The sequence below is a fragment of the Suillus bovinus genome, assembly GCF_016758785.1.
Source record: "Suillus bovinus strain UH-Sbo-P2 chromosome Unknown EDB93scaffold_12, whole genome shotgun sequence".
Lineage (NCBI taxonomy): Eukaryota > Fungi > Basidiomycota > Agaricomycetes > Boletales > Suillaceae > Suillus > Suillus bovinus.
Window position 1 is genome coordinate 629,908 of NW_024542068.1, and position 14,272 is coordinate 644,179.

At 46.5% G+C, this 14,272-nt stretch overlaps 5 protein-coding genes across 5 annotated transcripts; all 5 read right to left on the minus strand.

Annotated features, from left to right (window-relative positions):
• Positions 1–1,232: 1,232 nt before the first annotated feature.
• EDB93DRAFT_1080643 (uncharacterized protein) lies at positions 1,233–1,463 on the minus strand (the record flags this gene model as incomplete). The annotated part of the gene is made up of 1 exon (XM_041445556.1): positions 1,233–1,463. One exon carries the CDS (start codon positions 1,461–1,463, stop codon positions 1,233–1,235), a length of 231 nt encoding a protein of 76 aa, XP_041310304.1.
• A 739-nt stretch (positions 1,464–2,202) lies between these two features.
• EDB93DRAFT_1248116 (uncharacterized protein) lies at positions 2,203–2,963 on the minus strand (the record flags this gene model as incomplete). The annotated part of the gene is made up of 4 exons (XM_041452675.1): positions 2,203–2,355; positions 2,421–2,615; positions 2,672–2,851; positions 2,916–2,963. 4 exons carry the CDS (start codon positions 2,961–2,963, stop codon positions 2,203–2,205), a joined length of 576 nt encoding a protein of 191 aa, XP_041310305.1.
• Positions 2,964–3,142: 179 nt separating this feature from the next.
• EDB93DRAFT_1239411 (uncharacterized protein) lies at positions 3,143–5,121 on the minus strand (the record flags this gene model as incomplete). Its single annotated transcript, XM_041451628.1, has 8 exons — positions 3,143–3,199; positions 3,261–3,323; positions 3,411–3,468; positions 3,517–3,674; positions 3,771–3,798; positions 3,850–3,950; positions 4,276–4,305; positions 5,107–5,121. The coding sequence occupies 8 exons, from the start codon at positions 5,119–5,121 to the stop codon at positions 3,143–3,145; spliced, it is 510 nt and encodes a 169-aa protein (XP_041310306.1).
• Positions 5,122–9,823: 4,702 nt separating this feature from the next.
• On the minus strand, positions 9,824–11,603 carry EDB93DRAFT_1102120 (mitochondrial matrix Mmp37-domain-containing protein; the record flags this gene model as incomplete). The annotated part of the gene is made up of 8 exons (XM_041447171.1): positions 9,824–9,880; positions 9,935–10,268; positions 10,339–10,392; positions 10,661–10,681; positions 10,854–10,970; positions 11,112–11,296; positions 11,368–11,544; positions 11,574–11,603. The coding sequence occupies 8 exons, from the start codon at positions 11,601–11,603 to the stop codon at positions 9,824–9,826; spliced, it is 975 nt and encodes a 324-aa protein (XP_041310307.1).
• Positions 11,604–12,154: 551 nt separating this feature from the next.
• EDB93DRAFT_1080639 (uncharacterized protein) lies at positions 12,155–14,261 on the minus strand (the record flags this gene model as incomplete). Its single annotated transcript, XM_041445555.1, has 5 exons — positions 12,155–12,579; positions 12,666–12,824; positions 12,933–13,693; positions 13,783–13,874; positions 14,028–14,261. The coding sequence occupies 5 exons, from the start codon at positions 14,259–14,261 to the stop codon at positions 12,155–12,157; spliced, it is 1,671 nt and encodes a 556-aa protein (XP_041310308.1).
• Positions 14,262–14,272: the final 11 nt, after the last annotated feature.

Genomic DNA, 14,272 nt, shown 5'->3' on the forward strand with positions numbered 1-14,272 from the left:
ATGGGGAAGCAACACAAAATTAGTCAACTAATATAACACTTTAAATAATACTACGCTTACCTTGTGCATGCTCGATGTAATATCACCCACAGCAGCTGTACACATCAATAGTCATAATAGAAACCTTGAAATGTTCTAATGACCTGCTAATCAAGACATATTGGTTAGTGCTCCATCAATTATAACTTTGTAAGCATTTAAATGCATACCACAAGTAATAGAACATGCACAAATCAAACACTGCTGACATACCAATACATTAATGCATGTAATATGCCTCAATGGTGCCTGCCGTCTGGTAGTCGACGACAAGACTAATATCCCACATATAAATACTGTGTCCAGCAAGATTCGACGTGGCAATGAGAATGTCGGTGTCACTGGAACATAATGGCTGCAGTGAGGCCTCACACTTCTTGTGTCTTTCCGGAGGGCAGTGTGGCTGTGGACCACCAAATTAAAGTAGGAATGTCAGTAACCATCTGTGAAAATGACAAACAAACATACCCTGGCTATGTCTGAATCGTCTCTAAGCATGATATAATGGCTCGGCCTGCTATTAACTCATATATGTTGTCTCTGAGCATGATATAATGGCTCAGCCTGCTATTAACTTGTATTTGTCATCTCTGAGCATGATATAATGGCTTGGCCTGCTATCAACTTATATTTGTCATCTCTGAGCAAGGGGGTAGCAAACATAAAGTTTTGAACACGGACTCGCAAAAGTTGAGTGACCAGGACCCCGAAAATGAGTCGAATACTATACCATACTGTACCATACTTGACCAGCAAAAATTTCGCTAAGTCCACACATTACATATTGAATTGTAAGTAAGTAATAGCTTCAGAACACAGCTTGATGGTAAAGCAGCTTGTGACATTAAATTGTGCATTGCGCAGTTACATATGACTATTATGATAGGTCTAGTACTAAGGTAATAGTAGGAGTAGCTTCGATGTACTGTATGTGCGTGAATCAAATTTAAAATTTAAACCTTCTTTGAGCGCTTGGAACCAGTGTTGCCTTGAAGTGTTTGATGCCTGCACTTCATTAAGGAGTTTTGACTAGTACTATCCACAGCAGTTGTATTCAAGTCATCCTGAACACTGTTGTCAATCAAATCCAGTGGTATCCCAAGGTGTTCCTTTTCAAGCTGCGAGATTTCAATTTCCTTCATGAAGCCAGCCGGAAGGGATTTGTATGAAGTGTCATGAGAACTGGTGACGTGTTAGTGAACATTGTATTTCCAGAAGACAGCATGATCACCTGATGACACTGGGCATAGTTGACACCGAATTGGTGCATTTGTGGATGGGGATGCCTTTGAGCTGTTTGTGGCTGCCCCGAGACTGAACAATATTGCCTGGGGACACGAGGATTGCGGCTGAAATGTTCTTTTTTGCTTGACAAGTTTCACTGGATGGCCTGACTGTCTGCAAAATCCACATGGGTCAATCATCCTTCCAACTCAAACACTGATTAAAATTGGCAGTCATCCTCTATTGTCATATCCACCTCTGAGTCATAATCCAGGACATCAAGAATTTCGGCAGGTGCAGGCTCTGGATTGTAATATGCAAGATTCCATCCTCGAAGGTAGGCTCAGAATCAGAGCTAAGCTCAAAGTCAGAGTCAGAGAAGCCATCCAGTGGCCACTGGCAGGTGCTGTGTAACACCTTATTATGCAATGTATTGTAGTGAAAAGAGGGACTGGAGGGCCATGCAGCGTCAGACATAGGTCCGGGATGACATGTCAGACAGACTTGACAGACACATTGTTTGCCAGACTGCGGGTGACCAAATGCAGTAATTCTCCCCCTAGATCTTTGGTGTAAAAATTGCATCACTTCCTGCAGCCACTTCTTCACAGGCAAGTATTCCTCATGCTCATCAAAATATGTTTATTTATACTATAGAAAGATATCCTCTTAATACATCATGTTCAAACATACGAAGAACAAAAAGATAGACAAAAAGTCAAATCTGAGACCCCAAAAGCGAACAGACAAGTGCAACTAGGTAGATTGGTGTTCAAATTCCTTATCCTGCTACCCCCTTGTCTCTGAGTGTGATATAATGGCTCGGCCTGCTATCAACTCATCTCTAAGTGTGATGTAATGGCTTGGCCTGCTAGCTAATTAATAATATTAGTATATTAGTACAAATCAGACTCGTCGAAGAGACACCACACTCACCAATCAAATATGCACCACATGCCCTGCCTGCAGATGCATTTCCTTCAAATGAAGAAACATGTCGGTATCAACTGTGTCAATGACAAAGTAGTCGAGGGTTTCGTCATGCACTAGAAGTGCCCCGCGAATGATTGACGTGACCAAGAAAAATTCTGCCTGTGCCCGTTGTTTTGCTCAAACCCTAAAAAGGTTGAGATGCTTGTCTTTTCAAAGTCGTAGACCTGAGGGAGCACCATATGGGTGGACAGATCCTGGTACAAGTCCTTCAATGGCCCATGCATTTGTTCATTTGGCTTCGTATTATAGTTCCTTGTGGCTCCCTTGGCCTTGATATCATCAAATAGATGTGTAGTCATGTAGAGTTTAGGAAAACTCCAATTCTTGCCATCCTCCTGGTCGGTTGCTGTGATATATTGCTACTAAAGTATCAATCTACTATTTATTTGCTAAAGTAGTGTATCATTAGACGTACCTTCATGAATGCTGTTAGAGCTTGGACGGCGCCTCTGCCTTCGCTGATTGCATCAGTCGTGTGGACCTCGAAGGCAGCGTACATGTTGACCTCGAGGTAAAGGCGCACACAGTGAAGTAAAAGGTGCCCAAGCGGAGAGTCTTCCTCTGTCAGGATGTTGTGTGTAGCATAAATGATCATCTGTGAATCAATGGAGCATAACATGTTTGAGACAATTGTGTAAAATATCATTAAAACCACGAACCTTTGAGATATGTTCATGGACAGAGCTGTCCACAAATGCAACATTCATTACCTGGTTCGGGTGCTCCAAATTTCACTAGCACAGAAATGCCGCAAAGCTATAGACACATTAGAAGAGGGTAATGTGTTAGATAGCACAAAAATAGATGCACATTTTATCAACTTGGGCTACTTTTGCAGCTCAACCCAGTAATGACGGGACCAAAGGCCACCATGATGATAGTGGCATCAGTCATGCGACAATGCTCGATGGACATCTGAGTACCTGATAGCCCATAATGAATTCTGAAAGTAATTTTAAGTGTTTTGTAAGTTTAAGAGCTTCGCAAGCAGACATGAAACTCACAATAATGTCACGAAGTCCATATTGTTTGAGAACCTCCTCCTGTTCCTCATAGCTGTCTTTTTCCTGCGCAGCCATTACAATATTGCGTGATGTGTTTGCAGTTCAGTGGGGATATCATTTTGAGGTATCCCAAAGCTCATCTCGAGAAACAAGACAGATGGGACATGGCCAAAGGCTCATGATTCCTCGAGTAAGTGACATGATGCACCTGTAAATTATCATTAGCAAAGATGTGTAGCAAAACATTAGTACTTACTGTTCTTCATAATCAGCCGACAAAATCAACACGCAAAGGAAGAACCACCTGTTGATGCTGTCCAGACAGGAATACCATTGTCCAGTCTTTGATTTTGACACCAGCGAAGATGTGATTCTTGCGAATGACTCGTGCCAGACTGAGTTTTTGAAGTTGACCTAGCTTGTCTTTCCAGCATGCTCTTTATCTTCTGCCACCTGACAACATACCATCAGCACAGATGATGAGAGACAAACATCGGATCATTGACATACTATTGGTAGCCATCCTACAATGTAGCCACTACCTATGCCTCATCCGTTCCAAATGTCCGTAGGTAGATTTGCTAAGCACACAACAACTGGGTAACCTTTGACAGTGCCAAATGACGATAGCCTTGTTTTATCTGCATACAAAATGAAAGCTAGTGGCTTTGCATCTGGTGGTAGTTGCGACTACAAATGCACAATGTTTCATATATAAAAAGGATTAAATATTTGAATCAACACATACTTGCACATCCCAAAAGTCTTGTGCAGTGAAAGGTTCATCTACAAAGTGGACAAAATTTTGCCCATCAAACTTTGATAAGCGCTGTGCATCAAATGTGAAGTGTGGGAACAGGCGGGGGTCCTGAAGCAGGTCAGTAGCTCCCAGAGATCCCTGTAGTATACATCAAAGTCCCACATCTTGCCGTCATGAGGCACTGAGATCACTTCTTTCATGAACTGCACTTTGAACAAGGTCAGATTCTGATTTCACAGTGGTAAATGACACCACCTTGGTGATCCAATGAGATGCCGCTTCCCACTTGCTATGAATATCTTTATGGTTCCTAAATGTGAATTTATCCTTGCCAACAGAACTGTGAAGGCAAATTCTTATGAGGCGGTCTGTTTGTTCATTGTTCAATCTAGCCTCGAGAGTGAGCTCAGCAATGTTGAATTCAAGCCGGGATTGGAATGGACACCAAGGCTGGTATCAGGAGGGGTATGAACTGAAGAGGCTGCCGGACGACGATGAAAACTATCGAATGGGTGGACTTTCATCTCGATACCACTATTTGGGTGGTGTTCGACTACCTCATTCTTGTCGATTTTCACTGGGAGTGAGTACTGAGATACTTATTGTAAATGATGATTTGATGCCCGACGACCCGATGAGCTGGTGCATAACATACTGCATGACGACAAAGGTAGATGACACCAACGATGGCGACACTCGTCAACGGACGAAGGTTATTGGAAGTTTGGCCTTTTGCTGTGATTCCCTTAATTAAGTTTTTGAGACAGACTGCCTACTTTTAGCTCTAAGCTAGTAACTAGTAGTACCACTGCCAGTGCCGGACGTCTTAATTGGGACTACACGACAGATGTCTTTGCACGCAGACCAGTGAAGCGTTCTGAATACATGCGGAGTCCTGCCTCCGCTATCCAACAGTAACAACTCTGCCAAATGGTTCAGGCCGTCAGGATCGTCACCATAAGTGTAACAGGATATAAAAGCTGGTCATCGTCCCAGTGTTCCCCCATTTCAAAGATATCTTCCCAAAAATATTGCATATCATCTCGCACAGAAAATGTGTCTCTCCTTCCTTGTCGTTATTGTCACTTTGACAGCGTCCATGTCTGTCAGTGCATGTACCATATGGGGAAATCTCTGCGTGCACGATAAAGAATGCTGTCAGTTCTATAGTTGTTACAAGAATGAAATGAGTTTGGGCAGCTACCTGAATTAACCACATGAATCACCTGTGTGCTTTAGTTTAACCAAAAGACGTGCCAGCCGACATAAATCTGCATGCAAGTGCCTTGTGAGGTGTTTGGATATGGATTTAGCGAATGTGCAAATAGTAGACCGTCTCACATTTGCCAGAGAAGCATCCATGTATGACTGAATCTAGCGCTCGAAGAATGGATGAACGTGTATGGAATGTACTGGATAGACGGTCCTCGTCACAGAAAAAGATAACGTATACCTAATAACGACTTGTGCAAGAGCCAGGACATCAGCTTGAAAAGTCACAAGATGTTCAACTTCAGTTCTGCCCGTTGGGAATAGGGTATAGCACGGGTATACCCGCGGGTCGAAAGATCAACACCGCACCCGTACCCGTCAACACCGTACCCGTACGGGTACGGGTACGGTATTACCCGTGCTAACCCGCGGTGTTGCATTTACCCGCGGGTACACAAACAAGAAATTGTAACACTATGTAGGATAACCTCACCCAACGCTCGGTTTCTCTTCCTCAGACCTTAGTAAGGTCTTCGGGTGCTACCAGACCACAATGGAGCCATGAGCCAAGACAGAGGAATGCACGGGTTGATGATGGAGACAAGCGGTTTCGAGTAAAGCCGCTCCGCATAGAAGGTGCCAGCCTTGTGAAATGTTCGACGAGGTAGCTATGGTGTGTAACACATAAGTTGTGATGCTAGCGAGAGCAATGGTGCATGACCTACTAGGAATACAAGTGCCATCCGGTGCAAATTTGGAGACGTCTTTTGATTATGGACCTACCATTGCAGTGTGACTTTGATATTCTCCACAGGTTGCCGCAAATAGTCCTCAAGATCATCTACTAGATATGCCAATGGACTGCAGGGACGATGGTTTCTAAATGTGATAGTCTATAGGATAGACTCAGCGAGCGAGGCCGTGTCATTGGCAGTAGACTGATTAACCAACGGATCACGGGGAGCTGTTGCAGTCAACGACCTCCGAAAAATAAGGCTAGTAGTTAGTGAATCAGAGTCACGACCGTCGATCTGGTCTCCGCCTCGAGAAGCTACTATTGGTACCAGGAGTAGCCGAGCAGTCCGACGACGAGGAACTAGAAGATATTGATGGTTTTCTACTCGTGTATACAAACACGAAGGGCTGGGTTGAGTTATCTGAGCTCAGCAACCCTTCAGTGATTTCTGTACCCTTACTTACAGTCTTCTGCACATCGGTACTTCTATCTTGCAGTCTTTTTATGCTCATCTGTTGAAATATACGAGTCTGCAGAGTGATTTTGCCACGCCAACTTGCGCAGGCTGTCCTGTTCACCTCGTCGTCTAACGGTGTATGCTATGGCTCCATCCACTTCCTCTGTCAACTTCGCGATGACGATACTCACATGTACCAATGTCACTTTAATCAATTGCGCGATACCGACCGATCCGCATCCGCACGTGTGTTATAACTGAGTGTGTCACTGACAATGACCACACTATAGTGCGACCCGTTGCATGATGCAACCATTAATTGTTAGCTTGATAGCGGGAGCGGAGGTTACCTTGAGCGAGACACGCAGGAATCTGACGACTCTCGAATGTGAATAAAACAGCGCTATAAGGTCTCGATTTTGTGCTGCGGGAGAAAGTTGATCGGTGGGAAATTCTGTAGGTATACCAAACTCTCAGTCTAGGGGGCGTCGAAAGCATGATAAAGTGCATAAGCTACGATGTTACTTGTCGTAGCACTGTGATTCATGGAGGAGTATGGATAGGATGACTCATCGATGGATATCCTTCAGCGGATCGCTTACATCAAGCTCCCCTGCAAGACCATTGCACAACCAAACGCTGCATTCCAGAAAACGGAGCCAACTTCTCAAGTGGTGTGCATCCGTAAAAAGTAGCGCAATGGAAAGGAGGTGCACGAAGAGAGATGGATCCGAGCGCATGGGTGACGCAAATATCGATTACGAGGGATGTCCGACACAGGTGAGGAGGAAGGAAGTTAAATTGAGCGTGCGCGTGCCACACTTCCTCCATCCTTTATGAGTGGTGCGAAGCAGGACGACGACGTCCAAAACCAAAGAAAAATCCGCAGCAGTTCACTCCACACACAACGTCCGCCGCTCCATCAGTTGCTTGTGTTTGGATTGGTTTTGCTTGAGACGCTTGTGTCCCTGCTGGCTGACCTGATTGCATTGAATTGTCGGCCTCGTTGCCATTCGTGCGTTGCATGGCTGCGGCCGCTTCCGCATCGGTTTCAGGGACAATGGCATATCTCTGCGTTGTGTTTTAATGGGATACAAGGAGAGCAAAGACAAGCCACTCACATCTTCATCTTGAGCTAGAGGTACATTGACGATGCTGCTTGACTTTTTTAGAGGACGTATACTGAAATTCCAATGTCGGGATTTGCGAGGGGATGGTAGGAGCGTATCTCTGGGTTGGGCACTGAACCGGAGGGAACCAAACAAACTGCGCCAATGAAGGAAAGAAGGATTTGAAGATGGAGCTGCACAATTTGATTCATTGCCGAAGAAATCATTGCCCTGTTATCCAAGTCAAATTAGAAAGAGCTGAAGAACGAGAAAATAAAATCTACTAACATATTTTGCCGAGCCTCTGGGATTGGCCTGTGATGTGAAATGCAGAATGGACGTTGAGAATCGAGCGAAACATATGAGAAAATAGAAGTTACTCACGATTGGTAGCCGCACAACTCTCGGTTGAGCTGAATGTCCCTGGTACAAAGTGAGACGTAGTGTGAAAGAGCAGTAGAGATGACTTGCCTTGAGCTTTGTTTCCGCACCCTAAATCGCCAAAACCGTTAGGCAGGGAAGTCAAGCAACAAAACACATACGTACTACAACTTTGAGTGCCGCATCCAGACTCCATACATAGATTTTTTGGTCTATTCCGGCACTGGCAATGTATTTCCCATCGGGGGACACGGCAACAGTCCAGACTTGATCGTCATGCAAGAGTGGACCTCCGACTGGCTGATTAGTCTTGAGATCCCAGATGCGAATGGAGTGGTCAGATGATGCGCTAACAATATAGCTTTCATCGGGAGTAAGACAAAGCGATGTGACAGTATGAGTGTGACCCCAAAAAACAACGAGTTTCTATCCATCAATCGTCCGCCATTTTCGGATGGCACGATCCAATGACCCGGAGAATATATGTGCGCCGTCCTTGGACCAACACAATGACGACACCCAGTCTTCATGTCCCTTGATCTCGATAAGCAGCTTGCCGTCCTTTGACCACACGTGGATCACCATATACAGCCCGCCACTCGCGAATTTGTCGCCTTGTGGAGCATATTTGACGGCTTCGACCCATCCAGTCTTTATGGGTGGTGCTGTTTGTCGACCAGTATCCGGGTTCCAGCGTCGTATGGTCCCGTCCTCAGATCCACTGGCTATCTCCAGGGCATTGCGAGACCAATCAAGGCACCTCACTTGAGCATCATGCCCCTCCCACGGATCTCCGATCATGCTGCCCTCCTTTATATTCCACAACCGCAGTAAGCCGTCTGCACTCCCACAAACGACCATTGTTTCATCCGGTGAGACCGCCATTGTGCCTATCATTCCCCCATCACTATTCAAAGGTTTTCCTACTGGCTCTCCGTCTCTTTTCCACTGACGAATAGAACCATCATCAGACGCGCTCATTATATTGCTACTGGTACCCAAGTAGGCAAGGTCCCATATGCATTTAGTCTGACATTCAATGACGCACTCAGGCATCAAGCTTCCCGCTGGACGTTCTGGCTTGGGTTTCTTCCACGACGTAGTCCGATTATTGTGGTTGACGAAGTAGGACCGACCCAGCGGCGAAATGTACCATTCGCATCCCGGATCAACGAGATGTCCAGGAAGATCTATGGTCAACCGTGAGTTCGTCATTCCTTGTTGTGGTTTCATCCCTCACCCAGTCGCACTCCTGGTAAAGGTCGGTTCCACGAGGACATAACGAGCGTATCATCTTGATATTGTGTTTTAGCATCCGACGACGTCTTATACTGTTGCCAATTAGGAGGAAGCGCTTCATTCCCACCTGCTTCTAATTAAGCTAGTGGGTATCACGAGGGACCTGCTCACCTTTCCAAAGTGCATCCTGCCGGTGCTGTGCACCATATGGTGGTGGATCCTTCGCGCTCCTTTGATATATCGGCGAGTGAAGTAGCGCTTCTCCCCGTCTCATCGACGTGCTTGACTCGGCCTCTTCGTGTGGCATGACCTTGATCAATAAAAGATGTCGGGTTGTACAGGCTGACTGGACAGTGAAATACTGCACAGAGTTGATAATCGAGGGGAAGGAGAGATACGGGGTGAAGATCAAGAGACCTATTATTTGGGTCAGTTTGCATGCTGTGGTTGCAGGCGCCTGTTTGACACTGCATGTCACTGGCTGTGTTACCAATCGAATCAAGTGCCCGCCTTGTACCTCGGTCCGGTTCTAATTTTGATGCAGTTCGATGTTCATTGATTTGGTATGCACCACAAGGTCAGGTTATCTTGCTGGGTTAGTCGTACGCGTGCATCATCTTTGATGATCCGTAGAGGCTTGTGCATTCTCCCCGCGAGATAAAGTGTGCGCTAGTTAAGTAGGTCAGCACATAGCATGTCGACGGTTGTTACTCCATACTTGATATTCTATGTCAGTAAAAGTAAGCGAATAGTAGAATGGTATGAACAAAAGTGACGCACGACCCCCTTCATCAGCACAAAAGTATTGAACCAAAGTCCAGGGCTGAGCCCTTGCGTTTTGGAGACAAACGACAAGCCTAGCACGCGTGCATGCAGGGGATAATGACCGGGATGCTGTTTCATGTTGATTGAGCGCCAATAATCTGGATGTGTGACCGCGAATATGAAGTCCAGCGTCGGCCTATCTTCCTTGTCCTTCTGCTTCTCATACCCAGCTTGCTCAGAAATGCCAGATCCATACGCATATCGAATGGGTGCTTCAGAGTCTCTCACGATATCTTCTAGAAGGGCGCGAGTGGAGTCTCGTACCGGTAGGACTTGGTTCTGCCCGAAGCTTGGAGGAAGAGTTGCAGGTGCTTGTCGTTGATGGGGAATGGCCGGGCGCGGATATAATTGCGACTGACGAGGCTTGCTTGTCTCTGGCTTTGAGAGGTGAAGTGAGGACAGTGTGAGAAGTACTAGTGGTGTCGGTGGTCAGTGAGTAAGATATTGTAGACGATGATTTGATGCCCGAAGAGCCGATGAACGAGTAGTGGACAACATACTGCACGACGAGAGACACCAACGACGACAGCACTCATCAAACGATCAATCGGGCATAAGCTTAAGGTCGGACGAAGGTTCTTGTTGGAAATTTGGCCTGTCGCTGTGATTGCCTTTTGACAATCTGTCTACAGAATTCTGCCAATCACCAGAATAAGTGGTTGACTTCTAGCTAGTACCTACTTGAACGTCTTAATTGAAGGACTACACGGTAGATGTGTTTGCGTTACATTCGGCTTAAATGATAAACGCGGCGATGGCGGGACTCCTGTGAAGCGTTCTGAATACACGCTCCTGCAGGTTCTGCCGGAATTTCTTCTATCTAACAGTAGTAACAATTCTGCCAAATAAATCAGCATCGTCAGTATAAGTGTACGCAGGATATAGAAGCTGGTCATCTCCCCCATTCTCAGTGATATCATTCGAGATCCCAAAAATATTCCATATCATCTCGCACAGAAAATGCGTCTCCCCTTCCTTGTCGTCATTGTCACTTTGACAGCGTTTATGTCTGTCAGTGCATGTAACCAATGGGAAAATCTCTGCTCGAACGATAAAGAATGCTGTCCAGGTTATACTTGTTACATTGATGTGGTGAGTTTGGGCAGCTACCAGGATTAACCACATGATTCACCTGTGTGCCTTAGGATGACCAATTGGCGTGCCAGCCGCAATGAAAGTTAATTCTGCATGCGAGGGGTTGAGATATGGAATCAGCGAATGGGCAAATAGACCGTCTCGCATTTGCCAGAGAAGCATCCATGGCCATGTATAACTGAGTGTAGCGCTCGAAGGATGCATGAACGTGCCTAAAATGTACTGGATAAAATTATTTGCACTACAAAATGTAATAGCAGTCTTTCCATATACCATCAACATAAACAGCGTACCATTGGGCGCAAGTCAATTAAGGTTCTTTGATGTCGATAGATACTCAATGGGATTGCCATTGGGCCAGGACGAAGGGCAGGTTTGGTCTGTTCCTTATCAATGAGGGTAGCGACGGCAACAAAGGAAATAAGAAATATGACAAGGATAGCAAGGCGACCCACGGCGTGAGTAGACTTCTGAAGTACGCACGGACCATATAACTCACAAGAAGCTCATCTCCCGCTGGACTTGACATTTCAAATTAGAACATAGTTGAACGTTTGAACGTCAGAGTCAAGTCGGATAAGGAGAACGTCATACCAGAACTATGCAACGGCGGCTGCAGCCGCCCTCCAAGCCTGATTGGCATCTGACAAAAGTAAAGTTTGAGTTGAACTCGAGCGAGATAACATGCCTGCTTGCAAGCCCAGCCCACCTGCCAAGAAGTTCTGGAGATTGATCGCATCAAAACACTGTCGTTATATATATTGACACATGGGCCCACATGACTAGCATGTAATCGTTGCAGAAACTATAAAAACAAAGGAAAAGATCAAAGAGGGGCAAGTATAGACCTGTGAAAGACGCAACTGAAGAGAACGTAGATAGGCGCATGTACAAAGGGGGATAATTGATATATCTTCCGTGATTGCAATCGTACCAAACGAGAAATATAGTACACATCGGACATATATCAAGACCAGAAGGCAAGATACCTTCACGTAAATGAAGCATAAAATAAGAATCACACACCACTCATATGCCAGTCCCACCCGGCTGTTCAATGCCTTGACTGTCATTGACCCCCTACCGCTTAGATGCATTGGCCCAAGGGCTTTTTGGTTTAGCCGCTTCTTCCGCCAGCTTTTGAGCCCTGAGCACGGCACTTTTGTTGACGCGGGGAACGATAGAGGGAGCTTGAAGGCTGCTCAGTCGGCGCACCGATCGTTGCGATGATGCAGCTTTGTCGAGTTCGTCCATGCTGGCAGTGCTCGTCGTGCTCACCGCAGAACTCTCAGAAGCCCGAGAGGAATAGTTATTGGTGTTGTTTAGACTTGCCCTCGGGGCGACATGGGAGACACGAGAGGATGCCCGAGACGGCAGCGTGGAACTTGCACGGGTCCGAGTAGCAGAGTCCGGTCCAGTATTGTCAGGATAAGCGCTGAGAGAAGAGCTGCTTCTTGACTGAGTGCCAGCACCGCCAGGCACCTTGGGAGAAGACGGAGTACGAACTAAAAATGTTGCGTCAGTGACAAACTTTTTTTTAACAAACGTAAAAAGAGAATTGAAGGGAAAACAGCTGTCGCCAAGGACTTACACATGAAACTGCTCGGAGGAGGTCCGCCCTGCTTTCTAAGAGCTGCAGTCTTATTGGTTCTGGGAACTATAGACGGAGCTGCAGTTGTGCTCGCGACAGGTATCGATTGGCGACGCTTGTGCCCAGGAACACCATCAAAAATATTTTTGCGTTCGCGTCCTCGCTCAGTCTCCGTATCTTCACCTTCTCCCTCAGCATCACAAGATTTATGCGAAGAGACAATAGGCCCATTAGCGCTGACTGCTGCTTTTCCATCTGCGACAGAACCAGCTGTCGATGGACGCCTCCGCCCGGGAGGTAAGACGGGCTGGGCAAGACCCAACCGAAGGGCGGCTGCCTTGGTCAACCTCGGGGTAATGGTGGGTGGCGCAGTAGACGCAACAGTGACCGTCTCAGAGCGCTTGTGACCTGGAACGCCCGCAAACGTCCTCTTAATCCTCTCTTTCTCCATCTCTTTCTCCACTTTATTCTCTTTCTCCGTACGAAGAAGTGGGATGCGGCCAGTGCTAGCCGTGGACATTCGTGATTTGAGTGGAGACGCTTTGGAGCCGTCTGGAGTCAGCCCTTGGCGAAGAAGGGCGGCTTTTGTTGTGCGTGGAGATATATCAGGAGTAAGATGTGTCTTTGGAAGCGGCCGTGCACGAAATGGTTGTTTTCCATTGGGTGATCCATTGGAACTGAGGCTTGGGCGTGCTGAAAATTGCGGTGCACGCGCGTCTGAAGACCCACAGGATGGTGTGAGCACGCCTGGAGGGGCGCTCAAACCTAGCTTGAGAGCTTCCAGTATCGCAGAGTCGATCGAGCGCACAGAACCGGGGTCGAATTCGTCATTTGAACCCAGCTCTTCATCTGCTGCAGGGAGATCGCTGGTGGGAAAGGGAGGGCTGGAGGCAAATAGAGATGCGATTTGGATTTCTGCTTGCTCTTCGTGCTTTGCGCCTATTATTGCATCATTAAGTGAAGGCATTAATGTGAGAAGAACTTGGACGGCGCGTCTGCGCTCAAGAATGTAGACCCAGACTGGACCGCTAAATAGGCATCAGCGATGGGAGATACGATCAAAAAGGGTGTGGGGATGAATCATACTGTTACTAAATAGTCATATCAAGATACTCACTCGTCAAGGAACCGAGCATCATCGCCGAAAAGCTCGAAAAATGTGTCGGGATCCGTCTCCGTATCAAACTCCATTTGGCGTTCTTTGATTATCTATAAGGCATGGTGAATCAATTGTTGCATCTCAAATCGAGAAGTCTAGAAATTCTTGAGCGCGACTCTGGACGTATTTATTTTACGTGTCATATTGGAAAGACAGAGACAAATATGGGATACAAGGGCAAAACGTGAAAGCGGTGCACATACCTCGAAATTTGCCTCCAGAAGACGGTGTTCGATGTCTAGACGCTGCTCCAATGCGTGTGTCTTGATTATTGCAACAGTTCGCGTCAACCTGGCTGAGGGCGATGCAACTGAATACGTCCCGTTCGAGGAATGAAGAAGTTCATGGCGTTCGTGAGGAGAGTCGTAGAACTCGGTTGGATTTGCAGGGGGTGAGGATGGGGATGGGGATAGTGAGGATAGTACAGACTTGGACATGCCAGTGTGAG